Below are 24,187 nucleotides of genomic sequence, written 5' to 3'. Positions count from 1 at the left end.
TTGCCTTTGTCTCTTCCCTTGTTCCCTAGCTGAACTGATGGACCGGACGCCCCCTCTCTGGCCTGCGATGTACCCTCCTACGAGAAGCTCCCTCCAGCACGCCCATCAGCTCCAGCTGCTGTCTCATCAGCAGCTGCTGCGGCAGCATGAGTTGTACATCTTGCAGCAGCAAGCGGCCCATGCCATGGAGCTCCAGAGGAGCGCACAGCTGGTGGTACGTTGTAAGGGGCTGTAGCGGGGAGGAGGACCTGCCTGTTTTAAAGTAGACCAATCTCAAAGTTTATGTTTCTGGGAGAGCAAACATCAGTGGTCTCCCTGTTTTGTGTCCAGCATTCCAAGGGAGAGATCTCCTTAGTCATTCCCAGTCCCTGAGGAAATCTCAAGTTCTGGGAGCATTTGGCATGTTCTAAAGAACCAAGTTCAGATTTTGAACATCCCAGAAGATGGAGGTGTTTGGATGTAGGGTTTTGGGTTGGGGCCACGTAAGCCACAGGTCAGCTCACCAGCCAGCGCATCGAATAAAGCTCCCAGCAGCAACAGAAGTTCAGATTGTCATAATCTCGCAAAACGATTCAGTGTTGACTCAGCTCTAAACAAATCTTTCATACACTGGATAGATCCTTCCTGAGACCCAGGACCCAGTGTTGCCAGCCCCAAGTGTTTGAAAACTACAAGTTAGGTCCCAGAAATCATAAGATTGGCTTATAAGTCAAGACATTTTTATAAAAATAGGTTTGGGGGCTTTTTTTTTTTTTTTAGTTGCCTCCTTGGTTTTGAACTTTTAAAGTGCATGTTTTCCATGTTAAGACTTTAAACCTAGAAATCTCCTTTGTGTGTTTAAATGAAAACTGAGATTCTCATACATTTGTGTCACTCCCGGCGCTTTAAAAAAATCTGTCAATTATCACACGGTTCACGATAAAAATCACAAGAGCTGGTGGTAAAGGACCTGGTGCTGGGCCTCTCCTAAAACTTCTTCCTGTTAAAGCTTTTAACTCTGCTTCCTACAGGTATCTTCTGCCAGACCTTCCACCTGGTTGGTGCAGAGAACCCTTCCTGGGTCATGTTCCTGCATCGCCCTCTCTGACTGCAGGCACCCTGTTATAGGAATTGCTGCTTCTGGTCTCGTTTAGTCTTGTGGGACCTTCTTGCTTTCTAGATTCAAACCTTATATCCTAAGAAACATCATCCCCTGACACCCTTCTCTGCTTTTTGCAACAGGAGAGGTTAAAAGTAAATGACCAGCGAGCGGACATGGAAGAGAAGGTTACTAAACGGAGCCTGGACAGTGTGAAATCAGGCCTTTCCTCGTCCACGTCAGGGCTGCCGCACCGAAAGCCACCTGTTCTGTCTCCAAGCACCTCCACGTCCTACAGCAAGGCTGTGAGTCCACCTCCCCTGTCTCCCAGGGCCTCGCCCGTATCTGTGCTCAAAGCTGAGGTTATCCAAAAGATGGAGGAGCCATCTACGCAGCCGGCCTACTCCTATCCTGCCACCCCCAGCTCCCACCCTGCCAGCCCGCCCCCTGCATCTCCGCCCCCTACCCCTGCCCTCCCACCAAAAGAAGAGATACCTGAGAATGTGGAGAAGAAAGACTTGGAACTGGAAAAAGAGGCTACCAGTCCATTCCAGGCTTTGTTCCCAGGTAAGAGAGCCCTGCTTTGGCAGAGTCCCCTACTGTTTGTGCCTGGCTCCCTTTCTTTCCTCCTCTCCTTGCCTCTTTCCTGCCTCATGCCCTCCCCAAGAGAAGATCAGGTGGGGCCTTTTTAAGAGAAGGCTAATGTGAAAGGGCCAATTCAGAACTTGGCGAGTGTGGACTGCTAGGGTTGTTTGATTGTAGGGAAGCCTGGAACCCTGGTCCTGTCTCCTGTGTTCTCTTTTTACCTTGGGAGGGTTTTGTTTCTCAAGGTTGAAGTCTACTGGGGGAACAGTATGGAGGAGCCCAGGATTGATAGAGTGGAGGCTGAAGTCCCCTCTCACCCCAGGAGAGGGCTGGATGAATCTTTTGGTCTTGCAGCCTTGGTGGAGGGTGACCTGAGCAGAAGGGAAGTCCAACAAGCAACTGCCACTGAGAAAGGATAGGGGTTGGAGAGGCTGAAGTTCAGTAAGTGAGAACCTGCCCCGGGGGATGAGCCCCACTGGCATCAGTCACTGTGTATCGTATTCCTTTGGGTCTCTTTCAGAGATTCCACCGGGATATCCATTCCAGTCCCTTCCTGCCTCCTTCGGAAGACATTATCCCTACCTCCTTCAGCCCACCACGGCCTCTGACGCGGACGGCCTGGCTCCCGATGTCCCGCTGCCTGCAGAAGGGTCTGACCACATGGAGCTTTCTCCAGAGGTCAAGCCCATCCACCTCTCTCCATCCAAAATGCTAGAGCCTATTCAGGCTACGGCAGACGAGGAGTCCTTGGAAGATCGGGTGAAAACGGAGGTGGAACTGGACGAAAGCCAGGGAGCTATCTGCGAGCAGGACAGAGAGGGTCTGAACATGGCCACCTCCAGTGCCATCCCAGGACAGAACGTGGACAGTTGCAACCTCCTGTTGCACCAAGGTGAAGCTCTGAGAGCTTCGGAGCAGAAGCAAGAGGCCCTCCAGGGTTGTCAACAAACATACCAGGTAGCAGCCTGCCCTGCAGAAACAGAGGCTATGGCTGAAGCTGGGAGCGGGATGGAAACCTGTTCTGTGCATGTGGACTATGATGACTCGCTAATGCACCTGGATAGCGAACAACCTGGGCTGGACCTGGCAGCCCAGAGGGAGGAGCCTTCTCTAGCCATGGAACTGCAGAGCAGCGACTTGCCCCAGGCGGGAGAGTTTCCTCGCTTGCCTTCAGATGAGGGCAGGCAGGGGTCGGAGATCTCCTCGTACGCAGATGAGACGATATCCAGTCAAATCCCAGCTCTGGACATCAAGCCAGACGACCCACTGGCTGGCATGAATGCCTTAGTGGCTGCCACAGAGCTGCCTCAGGCTTGTTCCTTATTGACGACTGGCAGTGGTGTAACGCAAGCACGGCTGAACCTGGAGGTGTCGCCCGGCCTGTCCCTGGAGCACTCCCTCCTACAGGGGATCACTCTGCTGAGTGAAATAGCAGAGCTGGAACTGGAGAAGAGGAAGCAGGAATTTCAAAGTGAGTTGGGAAAGTGTGCTGTGCCTCCTAGCCTAGGGACCTGAGTCTGATGGAGCAACCAGTGCTGCCTCCATGGGCCCTAACGATACAGAATCCCCGCTGGGTAGGTGCAAGATGTGTGTCCATCCTCAGCCGTAGCTGTGGAACCATGGCCATCAATGCCACAATGCTCCTGGTGTGAGCTTCCTTTATTGCTGATGTTCTAGACTAAGTTGGGGCAGGAGTCCTGCTCCAAGAGGCTGAGATGTGGGTGGTTTTGGGACTGTTCTTCCCGGTGTCTGCACAGGTTACAGTAAGAAGACTACATGGTATAAAAGTGAAGGTGCATCTCACCCTGATGCTCACCCGTGGGAGATTTTTTCTTGCCCTCCCTGAATGCTGAATCCTAAATTTTCTCCTAAGCAGATCCAGAGAGCTGCCTGGTCCGACCGACACTGGAGAGCTTGCTGGCTGCCAGCACCCATGTGCTAATGGAGGTTCTGTCAGCCCCCTTTATAGATAGTCTGAAAACCATCCGGCTACCTCGAGAATTGAATCCCAACAAAAAGTACAGCTGGATGCAAAAAAAAGATGAACCTGTAAGTAGCTCTTTCTGTTGCTGAACTTGATGGGACACTGTGAACCTACCTAAATGTTCTTCCTGCCACCACTCATCATTTACATAACATTTTATTCACCTATTAACGTTATCCTTCTCCGTTTGGCAAACCTAGACCTTCGCCCTCACACCCCCAGTCCTCCTGTGTCTATAGCTGAGCAAAAGTCAGCGTTGTGTGATTTAATTTCATTCCATGTTTGTGCATCACCATCGTTGATCTCAGCGGGAAAGGACACGGCTTTAGAGCCGGTGTTGGTAATACAGAGCCAGCAGGAGAAGCTCATATGCTATTTCTTTGGCTGTGAGGACAAACTAAGGTGGTGTCAGGCTTCATGCCCTCTCCCCCCCATTGGGGATGCAACTGCAGTTTCTTTAGCACCAGTGAGTTAGGGTTAGAGGGAGAACACCCAAGGACATTTCCCCAGCAAACGATAGCTACACCTGTTTTAAGGTTGGTTGTGCTTTGAGCTGTATTTAAATCTGAAATAGAAGAGAAAGAGTTCATTGGTTTATCCAGCTCTCTGGCCTTCCCACTTAAGAACCAAAGAAAACAGAGGTTCTCAGTGATGCCTCAATGTTTCCTAGCAGAACACGAGCCTTTCCATGTCAGCTGTAACCTCCGCTATCCAGTGAGAAATGAGTATGAACCTCCCCACTCCTGCCCTGCTGGGAGGCTTTCACCTTAAGGTCTCTTTCCTGAAGTCGCTTACTCATCTGCCCTGAAAAATTAATATTATTATGCTAAACCACAAAGAAAATTATATTTTTAATAATCAACTGGTTTGGAACTACTATAGCGCTGTGTCCAGGCCCTACATTGCATCCAGCACCTTTCCAACCATGGAGGGTGGGGATGTGACTCCGTTTAGGTCCTGTATTCTGTCCCTTCATCAGGTGGAAGGGACTTATTGCTCAGCAGTGGGGAACCCTGGCTCCCAGGGGTTGGCCAAGCTGCCTTGGCAGGGCTTGTAGATCCTACTTGCCTGGGGGGCAGGAGTTTCCCCATGGTCCCCACAGGGTGGTACAGAGCGCTGCTATGAGTCGAACTGGCCAGCCAGCTAGCTTGTTAAAGCTCCTTCCCTCAAGGGCTAGTATGCAGCATCCATTTGAAATATGACACTCCTGCCAGTACTATGAGGAAGGTCCCTTCCCTTCTGCAGGTAATATGCCGTTAGCTCTCTTAAGGGGTTGCACCGATGGGACATCTTGGCCCTGGCTGAGCCATAAGACGGGGGAGCAATAACATCTGCATTCTAGTGTTGTGGCTGGCATCTGCATCCCCTCTTCCCCCTCACCACCTCTGTCTGTTTCCCACCCCAGATGTATTCCATCAAGTCTGCCATTGAGAACATGGATGCAATGGAGCTGGACTACAGGATGAGACTGGCCGAGTTGCAGCGGCGCTACAAGGAGAAGCAGAGGGAGCTGGTGAAGCTGCAGCGACGCAGAGACTCCGAGTAAGTCCCACAGGTTGCTTTTATTTTATTTTATTTTTTTGCCCGGGCAACTTCTCCGCCTCCAGGCCGAGGAGAACATTCTCTTCCCCCACCTCCCCTCCAACGATGTGTCTGCCAGAGCTTTGCAATGCTTCCCTAGGCTAGTAGAGAGGCAACGACCTGATGGCCGATGAATGCAACTGGCTGTGTTTTTTTGGCATCTTGGGCACGAGTGGTCAGCGGGTGACCCTGTGTATTGGCTGCCATGGCTCAGGTTAGCAGTTTGGTGACGGACGACGGTTCTGGGTTGGTCTAATTGACGTGGTTTCACTTTGCGGTTGCCTTGGTTAACAGACAAGCGTGTGGTTTTTTTAAAGGGAAAAGCATGACGAGAGAATTGGAAGCTTGGCGAGAAGAGGCCCTGGAAGGCCCAGGAAGAGGAAGCATGGATCAAGCACTCTGTCGCCCCCTAAGGAGAGAGGGAAGAGTGACAGCAGGAGTGGAAAGTAAGGCTGGGACGCGGGGAAGTCGGGGAATGTCAGGGGTGCTGCACCGCGTCCCGCTGGGGATGGTGTCTCTAGCACAGCGGAGCCCCTGTGTGCTGGCAGGGCGTGTGTACGGCAGCAGGGTCACTGCGTGGTGTCATGGTAGAAGCGTGTCTCTGGAACCCGGTGGTGGCCTGAGTGTGTCACGGTCGCAGGAAGGCTGGCCCGGTGTCACGTTGGCAGTGTGTGTCTGGTGGCCCCCCACCTCCAGGGAGGAGGCGCCTGACGGAGCAGAGTGAGCAGGCGATGGGAAGGCTCTGCGGCATGATGGGTCTGGCGAAGAGCGGGGCAGGCACGCGGCGAGGAGCATGTAGAGCTCAAGGGCCGCCCGAGGCGGGGGCCGTGCCTTCGTGCGTGTTCTGTACGGTGACTCGTGCGTTGTGGCCTTCCGGGCGCCACCGCAATCTGGTGAAAGTCAGTCGATAATGACGCTAATACGGCGAGGAGGGCCATTGCGTGAATCCGAACGACATTTCTGTTCCGCGGCATTCGTTTCCTGGGGCTTTTCTCCTGTGCTTTTGTCGTCTTTCCTGTCCCGTCCCCTAGTCAGTGAAGTGGTTTAGCCTGGGTCCTCTCTTTCCTGGTGTCAGCATCACAGCGTCCTGTGGTGCCCATTCTTTGCAAGCCCAACAGGTTTATTTGGGCACCTCGTTGGCCATGTTTCTCTGCACCGCCTGTTCCCGTTGGTTGAGTCTCAGTGGTAGCTTTCCACAAGCTGGCATTCCAAGCTCTGTATTGTCTCGAGAGGACCTTTTCAAAGGCACAAAGGGGGAGTTTGGTGTGTAACTCCCATTGACTTTCACCTGCCTCAGCATGCCTTTGAAAATCTGTTTCCTTAGTGTTTTGCTTCTGTGCTTTGATAGTTGGAAAGGCTTGGGATGTCCACAGGTGTCTGGAATTTGCTTGTGTGTGCATTTCCACTGGGGCCAGTTGTCATGGGAATTGTATGGAAGCTTGTGCTGGAAGCTGAGCCAGGTACACAACTGGTTTCAGCTAGCCTGGTCCTGTAAAGCGGCGTTGGTTTGGTTTTGGGTTGGGGGTTAGCAGGGGAAGTGGGTCAGGGGAAGGCTGCTATTTACTAATTCTGGGAAGTGAGGGTGTGATCGGTGATTTCACAGACGTGGTAGCCGTGAACTGGACCAGCCGACCTAGTACGAAAGAGGCAGTTATTTTTGCCTCTACACCCGTAGGTGATGATTGGCAATGATGGGGATGGGGCGCTACAGACAGCATGCAGGGCAGCTTCATGAAGGCTTGGCAATGGCTGTTTGAGTATGGGCTCACTGCTCCATCTCCACTCGTCAGCTAACTGCTGAAACCAGATGGGGAGCAATGAGACCTGTCCTCCGTGCCTCACCTACTCTTTCCCCGCTCCTTCCCCCAGAGCTTGGAAAGATATCGCAGAATCAGAGTGCAAATCACTTTTAGAGAGGGACAGTTTAGTAACAGTGGATTAACTGTTCTGCAGGCTAGTTAGTCTGTGTGCCTGAGTTCCCTCACCCCTTTGTAAGTTACTTTTTATCTCCGCTTTGCTGTCGTCTACTTGCTAAAATGTTCATCTCCCACATGCTCAAGACCCAGCATCTCAGTCTGCATGCAGCTACTCCAACACCTTTCAAGTCCTGGGAAATGGGAGTCTCCTTAGCTCTACAGACTTTTAGATATTAGAGGTGGGGAAAAGACCTAAATGGGTGTCTCATCATTCTTTCCCTCCTGTTCCTAACCAGAGCAGATGATTCTCTGCAGCTTTTTTCCAGTGCATTATCCAGGCCAGTGAGCGGGCTGCACTACTTCCCGGGCACACAGATCTCTGACTTGTGCTGACACTCTAGAGGCTGCAAAAGGGGGCTCATTGGCACGTCTGTTAAACAGACAGTGGGCCAGATTCTCAGCTGGTGTAGGTTGATGTAACTCCATTGAAGTCAGTGGATTTACCCCAGCTGAGGATACAGCCCCAGGTGCTCCATGAGGGCCTTTAACTTTGAGTGTTTGCTAGTGATTTGCAGGGAGAAGGGATCTCTGTGACCAATCCTTTGTTTGGCCTGCAGACTGAACAAGTCCTTGCTGCTGTCCGAAGACTCTGAGACTGGTGAGGGAATGAAGAAGAGGCACAAAGGGGCCCTCCCTGAGGAGGACGAAGATGCAGAGAGCAGTGGAGGGAAAATGAAAGGGAGGAACCAGAGCTGGGAAGAACAGGATGCAGCATCGAGCTTTTCAAATGAGGTCAGTAGTGTGTGGAGTGTGTGGGCTCGTGTGCCAAAGAAAGAGGCAGCATGGTCTAGTGGATGGGGCATTGGCTTAGGATTCTGGAGACTGGGGGGAGTCTGTTCCCAGCTCTGTACTGCCCTGTTGTGGGACACTGGGAATATCCCTTCACCTCCCTGAGCCGCCATGTCCCCTCCCACCCATTGCCTGCCTTGTCTTTGTACACTGGATGCTCTTCATGTGGCACAGATAGTCTCTGACTACATGATTATGCACCTAGCAAAAGGGGGTCCCCAATCTCAGCTGAGGCTTGTCGGGGCTCCTGTATCAAAAATAAGAGTATGCACCACTGTCAAGAGGTTAGAGAGAGAAATTGACAGCAGCCTAGCAAATTTCAAATCAATATTCTTCCTGTTTCTTTTGGAGAGAGATGTTCCTCAAGGCTGAATGCAAAATCCATTACATCTAGTCAGTCTAATATCGCTGCCTGCACAGTTACTTTAATTAGTACTGCTACTAATTGACTAAATTAAAAGATAATCTTTTTGAAGTAGCAAGGCAATGCTGACATGGTCAAAATATAACAGTGTTGCCCGCTCTCACAGTTGCATCACGAGTCTCTCACAATATGTGATGTTTTTCTTAAAGCCCCTGCTCCTGAAGTCAAGTGATTACCTGAGACTCTCAGCTGTCATTTTAAAAAATAAGTAAGTTTCTGATCTCTCCTGGCTGTGAAATAAAGCTTGGATACATGCCCCAAAGTTTCAAAATTCAGAAAACAAACACAAAGAACCCTAAATGTTTTGTTTTTATTTTTTAAAAACTCGTGATTTTGGGGGGGGGCTGATCATGATCTTTGAATGCTCAGAGTTGGCATGACTGGTATCAAGTACCAAAGGGCAAAGCATACTTTTCTGCACTACCCTGTGTGTGGCACTTCTCCATGGAAATGCTCTTGGAACATCAGCCCTGAGGAGAATGTGCAGAGGGAGAAGGAGACGGCGGAGGTCGCAGCCGGCTACGACATCGAAGCGGTTAAATCGTCCCTTACTAGGCCTTGTTTTTCTGGAGTGCACGATGAACCGAAGTCTGGTTCATTGGGAGAGTCAAGGCTCAGGGTGTTCAGATGTGGCCATTCTTTCTCCCTCCTGTGCAGATGAAGATCAAGAAGAAGAAGGTGGCGTCAGATCAGGAACAGCTGGCAAGCAAGCTTGACAAGGCCCTGTCCCTCACCAAACAGGACAAGCTCAAATCCCCCTTCAAGTTTGCAGACTGTTCTGGAGGGAAGCAGAAAACCAGTGGAGGTGGCAGCAGATACCTGTCGCCCCACGAGCACCTGCTGGGCAAGGATGAGAAGAGAAACCTGGCCAAGAGCCTGAGCCTGGCACTGAAAAGTGCCAAGGAAGGTAAAAACAAAATGGCCACCAAAATGAAGAAGATGGAGGTGGGGTTAAAGGTCAAAGGTCAGCTGAAGGTTTCCCATTCACCAGCAATATCGGAAGTTAGCAGCTACTCCTATAGTAAGTAAGCTCTGGTTTCTCTCTCTTTATTGTGAATGGTTGTTGGGCTTTGTGTAAGTGACAGTATCTTGGGTCAATTGGAGATGGATCAAATTTTGCTTTCCGGTGGAAAAAGTCACCTCCTCCCTGGCTGACTAGAACGGACCAGGCAGACTCTTGGGACTTGTTTGGAGTGAGTTTGATCATGGCGGGTAAGGTGGGGGGATGAGGCGTTGTTCTCTCCAAAGGCAGCGAACGCTGAGAGTGAGTTGCATGTCTTGTGCTGGATGTTCTGCCTATATTGGCTTCTGCTGACCTTACAAAGAGGAGAAAGTGGGTTTTAAAAATACATCATTTCCACCTGGAGCTGCGGACTGTCTAAGTCCTGAATGTTCCTCTCCCTTCCAGCTATGCCTGCCACGTATCCCTGATTTCATTGCTGTCGTGTGCTCTCCGTTCATCTGCAAGACCAGTCTTCGTGGTCTCTGCTCCAGGGGTTGACTAGTACTTGATTTATCAGTTAGTCCCTAGGGAGTTGTGTAAGGCTGACCGTAGGCATATGACAAGGAGGCAGCTGTCAGAGGCAACACATATAAGAGGGTGCTGGGGTAGCACTGGGAATGCAAACAAGTCTTTCCTGGATTCATCTTCTAGCCATGTGGTTTCTGCTCTCCTCTAAACACCTTTCCCTGTTCCTGCCTTGCTGTCTGCACCAGGCATCATCAGGTCTCCTTTGTACCTCAGAATCCTTGATGTTGTTCTGATGCTTGCATCTTGCAGCCACTGAGCAGATTATTTTCTCTGAAACATGTTACTGAACCAGGAATGTCCCAGTGGCTCCTCCTGAATTCGGTGTAATGAATTGATGGGAGTGGGGAGAAGGCTGGGGGGTTGGGCAGATGGCATTGTTATATCTGGGGAGTTTGGCTCTTGGCATGGAGAGGTTAGGCAGATATTCTGCTCTAGTTGCATCAATGCGGAGTACAAAAATTCCCTTGCATGAATTATAAACAAGTGCTTCAGGGGAGCAGTTGCCTGTATTGCCTCCTGTCTGCCAACCTTTCATTGTACATGGAATCACATGACAGTGCGTGGCCGTTCGTGTCCTCTCTCTAAATCTGTGAGGGGAACATGGTGATGAATTAAGGACCTACTGAATGAAATAACTCAGCATTCAGTGGCTATATTCAGAGTATAGAATTCTTCTGCTGTAGTGACACAGAAACCTCATTTTCAGGGAATGGCTATTGTTTTTTCCTCCTTAACGGGATTGCATGCCAGTTTTGTACACTTCAGTATGGCACAGTTTTGAGGGCAGGATGAGTGTACATAAGTGTCTTTTGCTGTGTGTCAGAGACTGGCCTACAGCCAGGAAGTTGGATAGGTTTCTTATCTCAGGGAGTGATAAATGATAATGGTGCCAGACCCTTCCAAATCCTGCTCCAACCTCCTGATTTTTACCTATAATCTTAAAAAAAACCCCTTAGGATTCCTAGACATTCCCCACACCCTGAAATGGAGAATGATGCATGAACAGCACTGCAACTGGAGAGCAGCTGCTGATTCTAATCTCACTATATCATTCATAACACTTCAGAATTAATGGTGCATTCACGAGTAGGGAAGTAACAATTCAAATACACTTTTTATTGAATCCATTGGGTACCAAATATTTTGTAGCTCCACTCATCAGATACTGTGTGGAAATATTGGACAACATCTTGGCATTATGTGCCCATGGGAAAATGTCAGCTGTGTAAAACATTAATCCAGCCAAACTAGAGATTATCACAAAGATGAGGAAGAATTCCAAAAGCACTGTCCCTTTTTGGTGTCACTCCAGCATAGCTCACCATGGAGGCTTCACTCCAAGTATTGCACCATGCAATTTGAACAAAGATTGATCAATCAGTCCACCAATCAGCAGATGAGGTGTGTGCTATCCCTATTATTTCCTGGTTCGCTATGTCAAAATACTTTCATGGGGTCTGGATTCATGTACAAATAAGTGTCTGGGCTAGGTATATTCATCACCCGCTGGTAAAGATAAATACATTCCATCAGACTCTTGGTACCAATCAGTTTTGAATGGATGTGTGCACTGGGTAGTTTTTATTGCTTTTACAAAAATCAAACCGATTTTTACTAGGCACCGGACTGTAACACATTGGTGGGGAATTGCAGGGGCAATTTTGGGGAGGAATATCTGTTCTTCTCTTGCAGTTTTCTTTGCTAAGGAATAGAAGCAATAGTAAGTGTGTCAGCAGGGTCATAGCATCAATGACTCCCTTTGACTTTAGAAGGTTCCCTTCCCCCAGCTTCCAACATTATGCAGTTGGGTGCTGGCATTTGTCAAAGCTGAATGCTTTAAGAACGTTGGAGCTTTTCAGCACACAATGCGGCTCCTATACAGCGTACTCTTCATTGGCTTTTTCTTAAAATTTAATCCAGTTCACACAAATGTAATGAGTTTTCTATTCTTAGATTAAATCTAAAACTTCTATTTTAAAATAAGGAAAGACCTATGTAGCTTGGCCTGGCAGTGGTGTACGGAGGTTCGCTGGCGCCTGGGGCCTAAGCCTACATTTGCGGTCTCCCTGCATAGGGCAGGAGGGGTCCTGGTGCTGTCCTCCAGCTGCCCCAGGAAGAGGGGGTCTGTACCTGCGCGGGGGGGGACGACGGGGGGGGACGACAGGCTTGGCTCTGCCACACACACACACACACACACCCCCCGCCCACTTACCTGGCGCACGGTGCCGACCTCTCCCACTGCAGTCTGGTGCTGGCTTGGATAAGGTGACCACACCCCCAGGCCTGGGGAGGAGGGCCCCTCAGAGCCTCCTGTGCCCTCCACCTGTCGCGAATGGTCGGCCCAGTGCTTGTCTCATCTCCTCTTCCTCCGCCCCCTTCCCCCCCACATTTACCTGCTGCTGCAGCCTGGTGCTGGCTCGGATGGGAGGCTGCCTCACTCCCACCCACCCCCACCCCCCCCCCGCCTGGAGGGGCCTGCCGGCCCTTCACGATGCACTGTGGGGGGGAGGGCTGCGCATCGTGAAGGGCCAGCCCGGCGCCCCCCCAGCCCTTCTTGGTATGCCATTGTGGCCTGGACAGAGAGTGCTGACTTCTAATCTAGAAAGGCCTGTGTAGAGGCCTTGTAAAAAAATATATATATATTTTTAATGTCAGCTCTGCATGCCAAATCACAAAATAATGATGGCTTAGGACTGTAATAAGCAGGCTAGAATTGAGGTGCATCATCAGAGCCATTCAGGGAACGCTTGCACAGTGTTGGCTCCGCACAGCATCTGATCCACTTTAACAAGCGTTTTCAGTCTTGATTTCATGGGCACTGAAATGTCACAATTTTAAGACAATTTAAAAAAAAAAAAAAAAAAAGCCACAAGGAAGTTTAACTGATTTAATGCTATTTAAAAACTACTTTGACTGCAGATACGGACTCGGAGGAAGATGATGAATCCCTGAAGGACGAGTGGCCTTTGCAGTCTCCATCCAGCTCCAAAGCGAGACCACCCAATCTCTACAGTGTAGGGGCCAAAAAGAGCAGCAAGCCGGGTGGAGGTCTCAAGCCAGCCAAGAGGGGCATGCCTGCCACTAGAACTCTGAAATCTAAACAGGCTGCGAGCAGCAAGCAGTCGTTTTGTTTGCTGCTTCGGGAGGCTGGATCTTCATTCAGTGACTCTTCGGAGGACTCATTCGATCAAGGTTACTAGATTATAACAAACACAAAACAAAAACAATACTTCCATGTTTGTAGAGTGAGAGAGAGAGCGCGTGAGTGTGTGTGTGACAGAGAGATGGCACCACTGAGGTCCGCCATCTTTGATGGTCAAAGTAGGGGCGGCCATCTTTGTCCTTGGCAGCGTAGGCTACTTTTATTAATATCTTTTTATTTTTTATTTTTTTTGTACTTGTATCATTGTGATATTATTATTGGCTGGCTCTTTTAGAGCTTTTATATCGACTGGGTTTTAGGCTCCACCTTTCCCCTGCTTTCCTCTTACCCTTCCTCCCTTCCGTTCCCCCTCCCTTTTTTCCTTGCTGCCACTGCTGCCACCATATATATATATATTTTTTTTTAAATTTATATTATTTTATTTGGCCTGGGCCTTGTAGAGGTTTCGAACGAGCAGTTTGGTTTGGTTTATACTGGGATTCTGTTGTGTGGGCGTGTGATGTGATGTTTGTACTGCGATTTGGTATGCCAAGCTTTATTAAACATATCGAGTTCATTTTTAACTAAACCTGTGTACCTTGTCTCTCTTGCTGTGTCTCTTATTAGGCGATTTAGGATGCCGCTTCCACTTCATCCTGCTCTGCCTACCCCCTTTTCCCAATCCCACCAGTAGAACCAGAATTAACATAGTCTTAGGCACTCTATTATTCAAATATCCCTGATTGCATTGGCATGTGCTACATTTTCCAGGATGAAAAAAACATATGTCATTCTTATCGTCTACCCCCTTTTAATTTCATTTATATTTTGCATAGGTTGTTCATTCAATTTTTTCCCCCCTAATTAGAACCTTTTGAGGCAGACACTAAAATATTAATAATGTATTTATTGATATTATTTATCTTTCTGCTTCAAAACGGTGGCTTAGTGTATGGTCTACAATATTTAAAGCCCAAAGTTTTTTTTTCTTCTATTTTAAAATAGATACACAGCACTTTTTAGGGGAAAAAAATCTTCATGGGTTATAAATTTTTCATCTCCTGTACTGTAACCCACAAATGCTCAAGGACATGGAAATTTGTGCACTGAATTTGACTGCTGGGAAAAGCTCTCTTCCCCACCCCAACTCCAAAATATATCCTGTGGCTTATTGTCTGCCCATCATTAGCTCTGAAGTGGGAAAAGAGATCACGCAAAACTTTTCCTCAAGAGACACAAGGTAGTTTCTCTTTTAGAACACACTCATTAAATTATAATCGTGGGGGGCAGTCATTTTAATGAGCCCTGGAATTTTGAAGCCCATCTCTCAAAAGAAGGTAGCTCATCTGGACTGTTAAGTAAAGGAAGTGTGGTTCCTAGTTGTTAACGGCAAAACAATAGGCTATCAGAGGGTTGTAAATTTGAACATAGTGTAGCAAAATCCTTGTAGCAGTTACGGTCTGTGTCAGAGAGCTGCTGATTCTAGGTGCTCTTTTATTTTTTTTTAAGCTTGTGATCTGATTATCCTAACCTCTCCTCTCTTCTCTCCCCCCAGACCCACCTTCCCAACAAAAACAAGTTACCCATTTTTAACAATCAGAACACAACGTAAAAGCTAGAGAACGTTGATTTGGTTCTCAAATGGCCTTGCTGATGCGTTTAACAAAAAGAAAACCTATAAGAAAGAACGAATGTTTCAGAGAAGAGAAGTTTATTCCTTAGAGAACCTGAAATGATCCAGTGTTGATGAATTGCCTTTAAGGGCACGGGCTCTGTATTTTCCATGAAGAATTGGATTGAGCTTCCATTCAGCTTTACGTTCTTTCCCTCCCCTACCCGCTTCTTCATTTAAAAAAAAATTTTTTTTGCTGCTGTTGCTGCTGTTGGAAATTTTGAGGATATCAATCCCTTTTAGAGGCCAAGTGCTTAAGGTTTATCTACCCAACTTGCTTTAAAAAAAAAAAAAAAGCGGATAGATGACTTGTCCAGAGACTTAAGAATCCAGACTGGCCTTGGGACTATTTCAAGCAATATGTTTGTTTAAGATGTTTAAGATCCCAATTTCAATGCGCAGAGGGGCAGGGAAATCTGGAACAAAGGTGGGGAGGAAATGCATTTTAAAAAAAATCATTTTCTGGTGTCATTTAGTGGTGGGGAGACAAAATGCAAAACACTGGGGAGGGGAAGGGAAGTTTGGTGGAGGAGGGAGGAGGGATTATTGAGTTTGGGGTTCCTGCAAATGAATCTTTTCTCTGAAGCATTTCTTTAAGGGATATTTGGGTAATAGGGTTTCTAATGGCTTTCCCTGATACTAAAACGATTAATAACCTCAGCTTTTCTGGAAGTGCTCGCTTTCTCCTTGCAGCTGCTTGACCAACCCCTTCACCCCTGACCCCTATCCATGACGCTTTGAATGTCTGTATCGCTCTCTTGCATTTGCTGTCACGCTGCACTAAAAGAAGCAAAGTGATTGGCTGGTTGTAGGGCAGACACTGCTCAGCGAGGGGTCACTAACCATGAACCTGAACCTTGAACATTGTTATGTAGGTAGGCAAAATACCTTTTCTTTATGTCCTCTGTAAACCTCAGACGTTTCACTGTTAGCCCCGTTAATAATAACACTTGGGCGTTTGCATTTTCTGGGTTATTTTAATTTGAAGATGATCAATGTCCAGTTTGATTTCTCTGTCATGAAGAATCTTGCAAGGGAGCTTTGCTTGAGTATGTATGTGTGCTGAGGACTCCAGAAAAGCCTTACGGTTCTAAAACTTCCTTACAGGGAATCTCCTCCCTCCAATCAAAGGAAAGGACTTTCTAGGCAGAGCGTACCCAATGGAGGAAGCTATATCACTTCCTGTGATGGTACTGCTCTTCTTTTAAGAAGAATTCCTGGGGCCATAATCTAGAATCCACTGATGCATTACCCCCCAAAAATTAAAAAATATTATACCGATTCCTTAGGATCCACTTCAGAGGCAGGTGATTAAATCCCACTGGGTTATTATGGGATAAAAGTTCTCCAGCTGAGAGGGAAGAATAAGAAACGAGGGATGATTTTTTTTTTTTTTTTTTTTTTTAAAACAAAAATCATGGAAGGTGGAGAAATGTGGGTCTTTAGTCCTGAGAAGTTCACAGTATTACCATCTTGATGGCTTGCAAAGTTCTTACCTGGTTATAGAAAGTTGACCACAGAAAACCATGTTTTTTTTTCTTTGCTTTGTTTTTTTTATGGGGACGCTCCTCTTTCTTAGAGAGTAAACAGTGGCACTATTCTGACATGAGCAAATCTGACATTGTGAGGAAATCATCACTCGTTAACAACCATGTAAGAACTTTGCAAAGGCATCAAGATAGTTAACATTGTGAACTTTCCAGGACCAAAGACCCACATTTTACCTCCCTTTTTGATTTTTGTTTTCTTTTTAAAAAGATCATCTTTCTTTTTCCCTGTTCTTCCCTCTTAGCTGGAGAAGTTTTACTCCATAATAAATCAGTGGGATTTAATCATCTGCCTCTGAAGTTGAGCCTAAGGAATTGGTATAATTTTTTTGGTGATGCAAATTATTTCTGGAGTCAGCAGCAGAACACTTGGGAGGAGGAGGGGGGAATCTTAAAAGAATGGGAGATTGTGTTTGACAGACAATGTGCAATCTTATGAAGGAAAATTTAAAAAATAATATCCAGAACTGGACAGATCAATCCAGTCTGGATGTGAAGGACCCAATAGCTGTCTAAAGTCTGCCTGCATTTAGCCTGCTTTGTACGCTGTAGACCTGCTCGGCATTATGACAAAACCATGCTATTTTTTTTTTCAATGTGAAATAAATTTGTGTGTGTTTTTTACTCCCCTTTCTCCTCTACCCATCCTCTCTACCCTCTTCCAAATCTGTCCTGTTGCATTAATCTCTGCAAACCAAATAACATAACCAATTTCTGTCCATCATTAACAAAACATATTCACTTACTGCTCTCCTAACAACAACAAGGTAGGCTAATATAAATAATAAATAAATATTAACAAAACCCACGCCAACTTAGTAGTTTTGAAAGACTAAAGAACAAACAGAGAGTTCAATTTTTCTCTTTTTATTTTTTATTTTTGGACATGTGTGGACATGAAATTTTGTCCATAAAACATTTGGTGGCTCTAGTTCATTTACCACTGATAGCATTTAAATGTAAATTTGTGCGTGCGTGCATGTGTGTGTATACTTAAACATTGCAGGTAAAGATTTTTGGTCTTGGGTACGTTCTTTTTTTTTTTTTTCCTTTGCAAAGTATTGGTTGGTTAATGATGTTTAAGAAAAAGTATTAATGTTTTGAAAAGTGTTTTTTCTATCTTTGGCCAGAGAGCACTTCTTTCCCAAATTTTTTAAGGCTCTGATCCTACAACAACTTACGTACTTGCTTTACTTTAAGCAGTCCCATGAAGTTCAATGGGAACACTTACATGCTTGACGTTAAAAACGTGTGTGAGAGCAGCAGAGCCTAAACATGCAAGCCACATTAATTTGGCTGCCGAGGGCCATCACAGCATCATGTATAGCTGAGCGGTTATTTAATTGTAAAGTAACATTTTTTTTGGCATTAAAGTGTTTGAGTTCTCAGGATAGTTACAAATACTTTTGCCCATGAAAAAGTGAAGGGTCAGGGAGTGCCCAGGTTGTGAGAGGAGGGATGGATGTGTAGAAAAGAAGTACATTGTATTATTGGTAGGACTAGGGGAAAGGTATGTTGGTGAAGGCTGTGAGCTTGTTACAGTGTATTTTCCTTTCTGAAGATTGAGTCTCTGGGGATGAAATATAGATGTTCTTTTAAAATGCTTTGGGTACATATCTGCCATAGTCTTTTCACTGTGTGACAAAATATATTTGAAGGAGATTAAAATAACCGCCAGGTATATTGTTACACCATGTATCTTCAATAGCAGGAATAATGATCAGTTTTGCCATGGCTTTTAAATCTGTTTTACCTTAGTGCATTTGAAATATTGCAGCTGTTTGAAACACCTTGTGGACTAGCATATGCTGAATGAATTGTTGGGAGTGCTGAAAGGAGCTTGAGTGTTAAATGAAAAGAGCTCCCCTAGACCAGCAGAATACCTAGTTTCTTTTTATGATTGCATGCTGAGGGCGGCCATCCTCCCTCTCCTCCTTGCCAAGTGGCTCCGTATAGCAGACCATGGGGAACGTCTAGCTAGAGGCCTTGCTGCTCATCCTGCTGGATTCTGTTAGTCTGGGGGCAGTTGGTTGGCTGCTTGTTTTAAGTTTAGAGGTTTTGCTAAAATGATAGTATGACGGTGGCCATCTTGGCCCACACACTGGAGGTTGAAGTGGGGACCTCCCAGATTTAAAAGTATGAGCTGCTAAAGCGCTCTAGCAGTGTATCAGATTCGTATCCACCACAGAACAGGCCTAGAGGGCACCTGTAACATACACTTACCAGTGGATTACAATAATTCTTTTTTGTCCAGTATCAAAATATTCTCCACCACTCCCACCAGGAAGAGTAGTTAGAGCCAAGCCTCTGAAACTGATAGGGTGAATGACTCCATCATAACCACTTGGCAAATAGCTGTGTAAACTGAGCAGTACCCAAGCTAGTGTGCAGTCCACCTGGAAATGGGCTATGGGTCAGACAGGACGGACCCTTGGGGATATTTTGAAAGGTTTCTCCATTTTTCCAACCCCTTGGGCTAGCAACTCCTCACCAGTTCAATGCTGTAGATTTAGAGATGGGATCAGGGGACCCGGTTTCCTCAGTTTCTGCTTGTGAATTATCTAACATGTTAAAGCCTTGAGGGAAATCCTATATCTTTTTCCCTCCCAGGGGTTGTGTAGGAGGGGAAGGAAAAGCCGGCCGGCTATAAAACGAGGCAGGGACAAACGTCCGTCTCCTTGATTTAAGGAAATCAAACAGACAGTGTTTTTAATAGAAATTTTCCCGTCACATGGGCCTCAAGTACTATTCTGTTGATCATGTGACTCTATGCAACAACCAGGGCAAAGTTCCACCATGGGAGTTACTGTGGTAGGTGGGCCATTGGCTAATACGCTAAACAGGGTGTAGTATGGAGAGGAGGAAGAGGGGCATCTCTAGTTAACATATCTTTGTTGATCTCTGCTTTTCCTTCATTGTCCATGAAAATATCATGGGAGCTGCAGGCTGGCATTTAATCTGTGGGACTACATGGAGTCTGCATGGAGAGCAGGCCTCAGTTGATTAAGAAGAATTGGGATAGCTGGACAGTGTCAGGATTTATGGCTGTGTCCTGTGCCATATTGGTGGTAGTCTCTCTGATGCAAGTCAGCTGGCTGGCTCTCTTTATGTGGGTAATTTTTGTCTCACTGATCTGGATGCATTTTAGTTTAAAAGTTGAAATGCAGAGGAATAGAAATAGTGCCCCTTTCTGCCTGTTTCTGATGGAGAAATAAAGCTAGGAAGTATCCTTATTTCACCCCTTAAAAAAATCTTTTTGCCTTTTCCTGGCATGTTGTCAACGTCAGAAATATCTGGTCTGGATTTCCCTGCTTTTGCTGGAGGACTGTAGAACTAATGGTATTTTGACACACCAAGAAACAAGACTGAGCAACTAAAGGGGGAAGGAATTTTAATGATCTAAAACTCTTGGTTTGTTAGTATCCATTTAACGCAAACTCCTGACAAATTTTTCCACAGAGAGAGCTTTTCTTCAACTGGCGAGTGACAGAACTCCAGTAAAAACAGGGAAGACCAAATGTTTTCTGGATTCCTGTTGCTTCTAAGGTTAAAAAACAAGTCAAGGGGAGAAAATAACTTTTTTGTTGTTGTTTTTTGGGGTGGAAGGGAGGAGAGGAACATTGAGGTCATTTTTGTTTATATCACAGAGAGGACAAGTGGAAGGAAAAATATTTTCCTGTTCAGTTCATCTTTGAAAGGGGATTATGGTTTGATTTCTAGATTGGCAGTCTTTCCGAATGCAAAGATCTTAGCTCATAAGGAACTGAGAGCTAGACATTGATGGTGCACACAACATTCCTACTACTGAAGGAAACTGAGCATTCTTGAGGATTCCAATTAATTTCCCCTTTTGAGTTAGATTTCTTAAATAGGTTTGCCAGATCCATTTTGTTGCAATTAACTAGATAGATAGATTCCTATCTGTCTGTCTGTCTGTCTAACCGGCGCCTAGTGGGTCTCACATTCAGTAACTAATGGCCCTCAGGCTGCGTTACAGACTGACTTGCAAGGATATGCTATAGGGATTGTAGTGCAATCCTCCCCTAACTTCCTCCGCATCCACACACACCCCATCGAATAAAGGGCTGAACCAAAATGCCCTCCACTTGTACCAGCCCAGGTGGTCTGTTTGCATAATGATTTGTCCTGTTAAAGCTGGACTCTCACCCACGTGCAACTGATCCTGCATGACTGGGCTGGGACTGAAGGGGCATATGTTGAAAGTTGAATGCAGTGTGTTAGCTGCACGCTTCTCATCCTCTAGCTCTAAAGCAATCTGCTGAAAATGCACCCCTTAGTAACTGCTTTCTCTTCCCTTATGCCTCTCTCCATCTGCAATTATTTTGTCTTAAGCTTTCAAATTTCATTGCTCTTGATACCTCCCGCCCCCACCCCTGCCTTTGTCTTGCCATCTCTGTCTTTTGTCTCTGTCTTGCTCTGTGTCTCTCTTCCCTCCCTGCCACGGCGCGTGCTGATTTTTGGTATTCCCCTCCAGTGAAGGAGATCTCTGTTGCAGTTTACAGAGCCATTCCAGTGCAGTCACAAAGCAAAGGGTTTCATTACAAAGAGGGAGAGGCAAAAAATAATAATAAAAAGTCCTGCACTGCTAAGGCTGGGATTGTCAATTCCTATAGGAAACCAATGGAAACTGGGCACCTAACTCCCAGAGGCTCATTTAAAAATCTTTGCCTACGTTTTTCTCTCTTTCCCTCCTTTGCCCCATACGGCTTCAGTTGTGGGGTTTTTTTTTGACTGCATGCTACTGTGTGCTGTGCCCAAGGCTGGTATTACCAGGCAAGTCTTAGCAGGTGCGGAGTTATACTCTCTGTGACTACAAGGACTGTCTTGTTTTCAGTGGCCAGAGGTGTCTAACTCAGGTTGGGCAGTTCTGCAGCGTAAGCGAGTGCGCTGCAGGCGCAGAGTGGTAGAAACCCTGGGGCTCGGTTTGCTGGGCAGCGGCAACGTGCTGCCCCAGGGCTGAAGGATGGACACCTGAAGCCTGGCTAGGTGTGTAATGGGCTTCCTGTTTTCTGCGTGTTAGATTCTAGCTCCGAGGAAGACGAGGGGGAGGATGAAGAGGAGGAGGAGGAGGAAGCCGAGGACTATGAGATGGACAGCAACGACAGGCTTTCGTCCCCGGCCCTGGATGAGAGCGGTTTGGGACTGCTCGCGAGGTTTGCTGCCAGTGCTCTGCCGAGCCCCATTGTCCCCTCTCCTCTCTCCATCATCCAGCTGGAGGCCAAGCAGAAAGCTAAGAAGAAAGAGGAGCGGCAGAGTCTGATGGGTAAGGCACATAGGGCGGGGGCTGCTGGGTACAAGGCGGAGAGAACTCAGGGGAGTGGAGGGTCCCCCCTGTGCGGAAGGAGCATGGATGGAAATAATTGGCTCCAGGTTTTGGTTCAGTGACGGCTTCTAAGGAGAGGGAGCAGAACGCCCCCAGCTCCCCAACCCCGCATCTCTGGCCCGTTCTGAAACACCAAATCAAAGCACCCATGTTGAGGGCGCTGGGGTTGTCTTGCAGGGCCGCTGGCCCTGGAGAGGTTGGCAGTGGGCTTCAGTCCATCTGGGGGTGGCTGCGGGGCCTGTGTGCCCAGAAGTCAGGGCTCTGCAGGGGGAGCGCCAGCACAGAGGGATTGCGACCCACTGTGGTCAAGAGTAAACCTCATGTTGCCGGCCAAAATGCATCCGGTTGTTTGCTGCTGATTGTCTGCACCAGTGGCTTTCCTTGGGGGCTTCTAAACTGGCATTGCCTGACTTCCCTTTGGAAAGGGGGCACGACCTCCCAGGGAGACAAACCCGACCTTGCTCTCAGGGCCAGCATTGGGGCCCCAAAGTGTGTTGCATTGTCATCATCTGCTTCCCCCCAAACCCTGCGCTACACACACCAGTGTAGTGGTGCTAAAGTCTGACAGCAGTGTGCCCTTCTGTATGACCGCGTGAGGGGACAGAGGAGGGGAAGCCAGGGTGGCTGTAATTAAGGATGGGTCGGTGAGACTTCCTGCAGAGTGTGCATGGCAAGGAGCTGAGTTTGTGCCTGCCAGAAGGGCTGTGTTACCTGTGCTCTGTACTGCAGTCTACAGCAGGACCTGAAATCCGTGGAAAGGCTTCTCTTGATTTCAAGGGGCTGTGGAGAGTAGGCCCCCCCGAGCGTGGGCATCTGGCATAGCGCTGGGATAGTCATGCAGGGCTGTCCTATTCAGACACACACATGCTACCCCACCTCCCTGGGCAAGCAGCAACTAGAGGAAGTCCATGGTGGTAGCAGATCTTCTAGGTCTGGAAGTGGCATTTCCCTGCCTGTGTTGTGGGTCCTACAGGTGCGGGGAGTGTGCAACACTGGTGCCGGACAGAGAGGTTGGAACAGGGAAAGGTGCTGAGCCCCAGTTCCCCCTCTTTGTTCCCAGGGAAGCTCCGAATGCAGTCCGCATGGGAGCAGCTCACCAGTGACAGGGCGGCCTCCCCCCAGCCATAGGCTCTCTCCTCTTCTTCTTTCATGGCACTCAGCTCAGCCATGAGAACACGTGTCATCTGGAGAGCCCGTGTCCCTGAGCTGTCTCCTGTCACTTTCCTGTCCGGGGCTGTAGTGCTCCAAAACAAGAAGGGGAGGAGAAAAAAAAAATAACTAAAAAAGAAAAAAATTAAAACCAAAACCATTCCAATACACCGCACCTCTGTGAGGTAGGTGGGACAGTATTATCCCCATTTTATAGATGAGGAAACTGAGACAGAGAAGTTTGTGGTTTGCCCAAAGCCATAGAAGGAGTTATCGGACTGGAACTCAGGAGTTTCTCTACATTAGGGCATGTGCTCAGATTGCTAGACCGTGTGTCTCTCTGTCCCTGCCTGTCTGCAGTCTCTCTCTTCCACATTCACTCTTTTCCTCCCCATGCACTGTACTGCAAAAGGTACCCCAGGGTGACATCTTTCTCAGGCAGTCAGATCTATAAAGGTTCCATTTATAAACTCTTTATTAATATTTATTAAATGGTAATGGAATTTATGGCATGCGTCAGAATGGAAAATGATGTCTTCCCTGGGAGCCTGGCTGGTTTTAGCACCATTTCCATGCCATATTAGGCTTTCGCCAACTTGTTCCAATAGCCGCTGTTAAGAATTCATCACAACTGCTTCTCATAACCTGTCCCTGTTAAAACTCAGAGTGTCTAGGACTTGTCTAATTTGTATTAATAAAAAGGAGAGTTAATAGCATAATTACGAATGGATCCTTCATTTCAACTATTGCTTGCTTTGACTGACTTTGCCTTGCACTCTTCCTAAGCGTGCTTGGAATGTCTCACTGAGGCTGAGGGGGAGGCAAAAAATTGGGTTTTAGTTAATGAAGGCGAGCGTGTGTGTGTCTGACAGTCTCTCACTGACTCTCACACATGGCGGGGTAACTTGATCCCAATTTCCTGGCTTGGACCGTCTTCATTCTCACACATGAATGTTGTAAATCCAGGGGCATGTGTTTTAAGCATCTTTTTCCTGCAAACAAAATGTGCCACATGGATACCAATCAGTGTTTGCCCTGGGAAGGATTTGTGCCAAGCTGTGCCCAGGTGTGGATGGGCATTGCCTGGTTTTGGCGAAGAGGTCAGGTGAGAATGAGTTTTGACTTTGGCTCTCCAGGTCTGAAGTCACAACTCCGGTCTCTTTCCACCACTGCCCTGTGCAGCTACCTTTGTTGTTCTAAAGGCAAAGTTTAACGCGTGTGCACACACAAGCCATCTGTGTGACAGGCAGATGAGTGGCAAGTGAGGGGTGTGTGACTGAAGCTACTGGGTGTGTTTGTCAGAGAAGGAGACTTGGAGGAATTGAAGACACTTCGTTGGGGATTAGAGGTAGGGTTGAACTCTTAGTGTCAAGAGAAGGAGGAAG

At 47.4% G+C, this 24,187-nt stretch overlaps 1 protein-coding gene across 10 annotated transcripts in view; it reads left to right on the top strand.

Annotated features, from left to right (window-relative positions):
• The window catches only part of TNRC18 (trinucleotide repeat containing 18), a 94,830-nt gene that overhangs the window by 55,282 nt on the left and 15,361 nt on the right, over positions 1-24,187 (top strand). For 8 of the 10 annotated variants that reach the window (XM_067534207.1, XM_067534208.1, XM_067534216.1 and 5 more), the window contains 10 exons: positions 30-214; positions 1,222-1,645; positions 2,184-3,134; positions 3,537-3,712; positions 5,053-5,189; positions 5,546-5,674; positions 7,762-7,936; positions 9,075-9,438; positions 12,868-13,140; positions 21,351-21,593. In XM_067534207.1, coding sequence (XP_067390308.1) covers positions 30-214; positions 1,222-1,645; positions 2,184-3,134; positions 3,537-3,712; positions 5,053-5,189; positions 5,546-5,674; positions 7,762-7,936; positions 9,075-9,438; positions 12,868-13,140; positions 21,351-21,593 — 3,057 coding nt within the window. The remainder of the gene's footprint in view (positions 1-29; positions 215-1,221; positions 1,646-2,183; positions 3,135-3,536; positions 3,713-5,052; positions 5,190-5,545; positions 5,675-7,761; positions 7,937-9,074; positions 9,439-12,867; positions 13,141-21,350; positions 21,594-24,187) is intronic. The other 2 variants (XM_067534213.1, XM_067534215.1) reach the window with 2 other exon arrangements.

The sequence above is a fragment of the Emydura macquarii genome, unplaced genomic scaffold, assembly GCF_026122565.2.
Source record: "Emydura macquarii macquarii isolate MOO-44397 ecotype Brisbane River unplaced genomic scaffold, CSIRO-AGI_Emac_v2 contig_3390, whole genome shotgun sequence".
Taxonomy (NCBI): Eukaryota; Metazoa; Chordata; order Testudines; family Chelidae; genus Emydura; species Emydura macquarii.
Note: the sequence above shows the minus strand (reverse complement) of the source record. Positions and strands in the feature narration are given on the sequence as shown.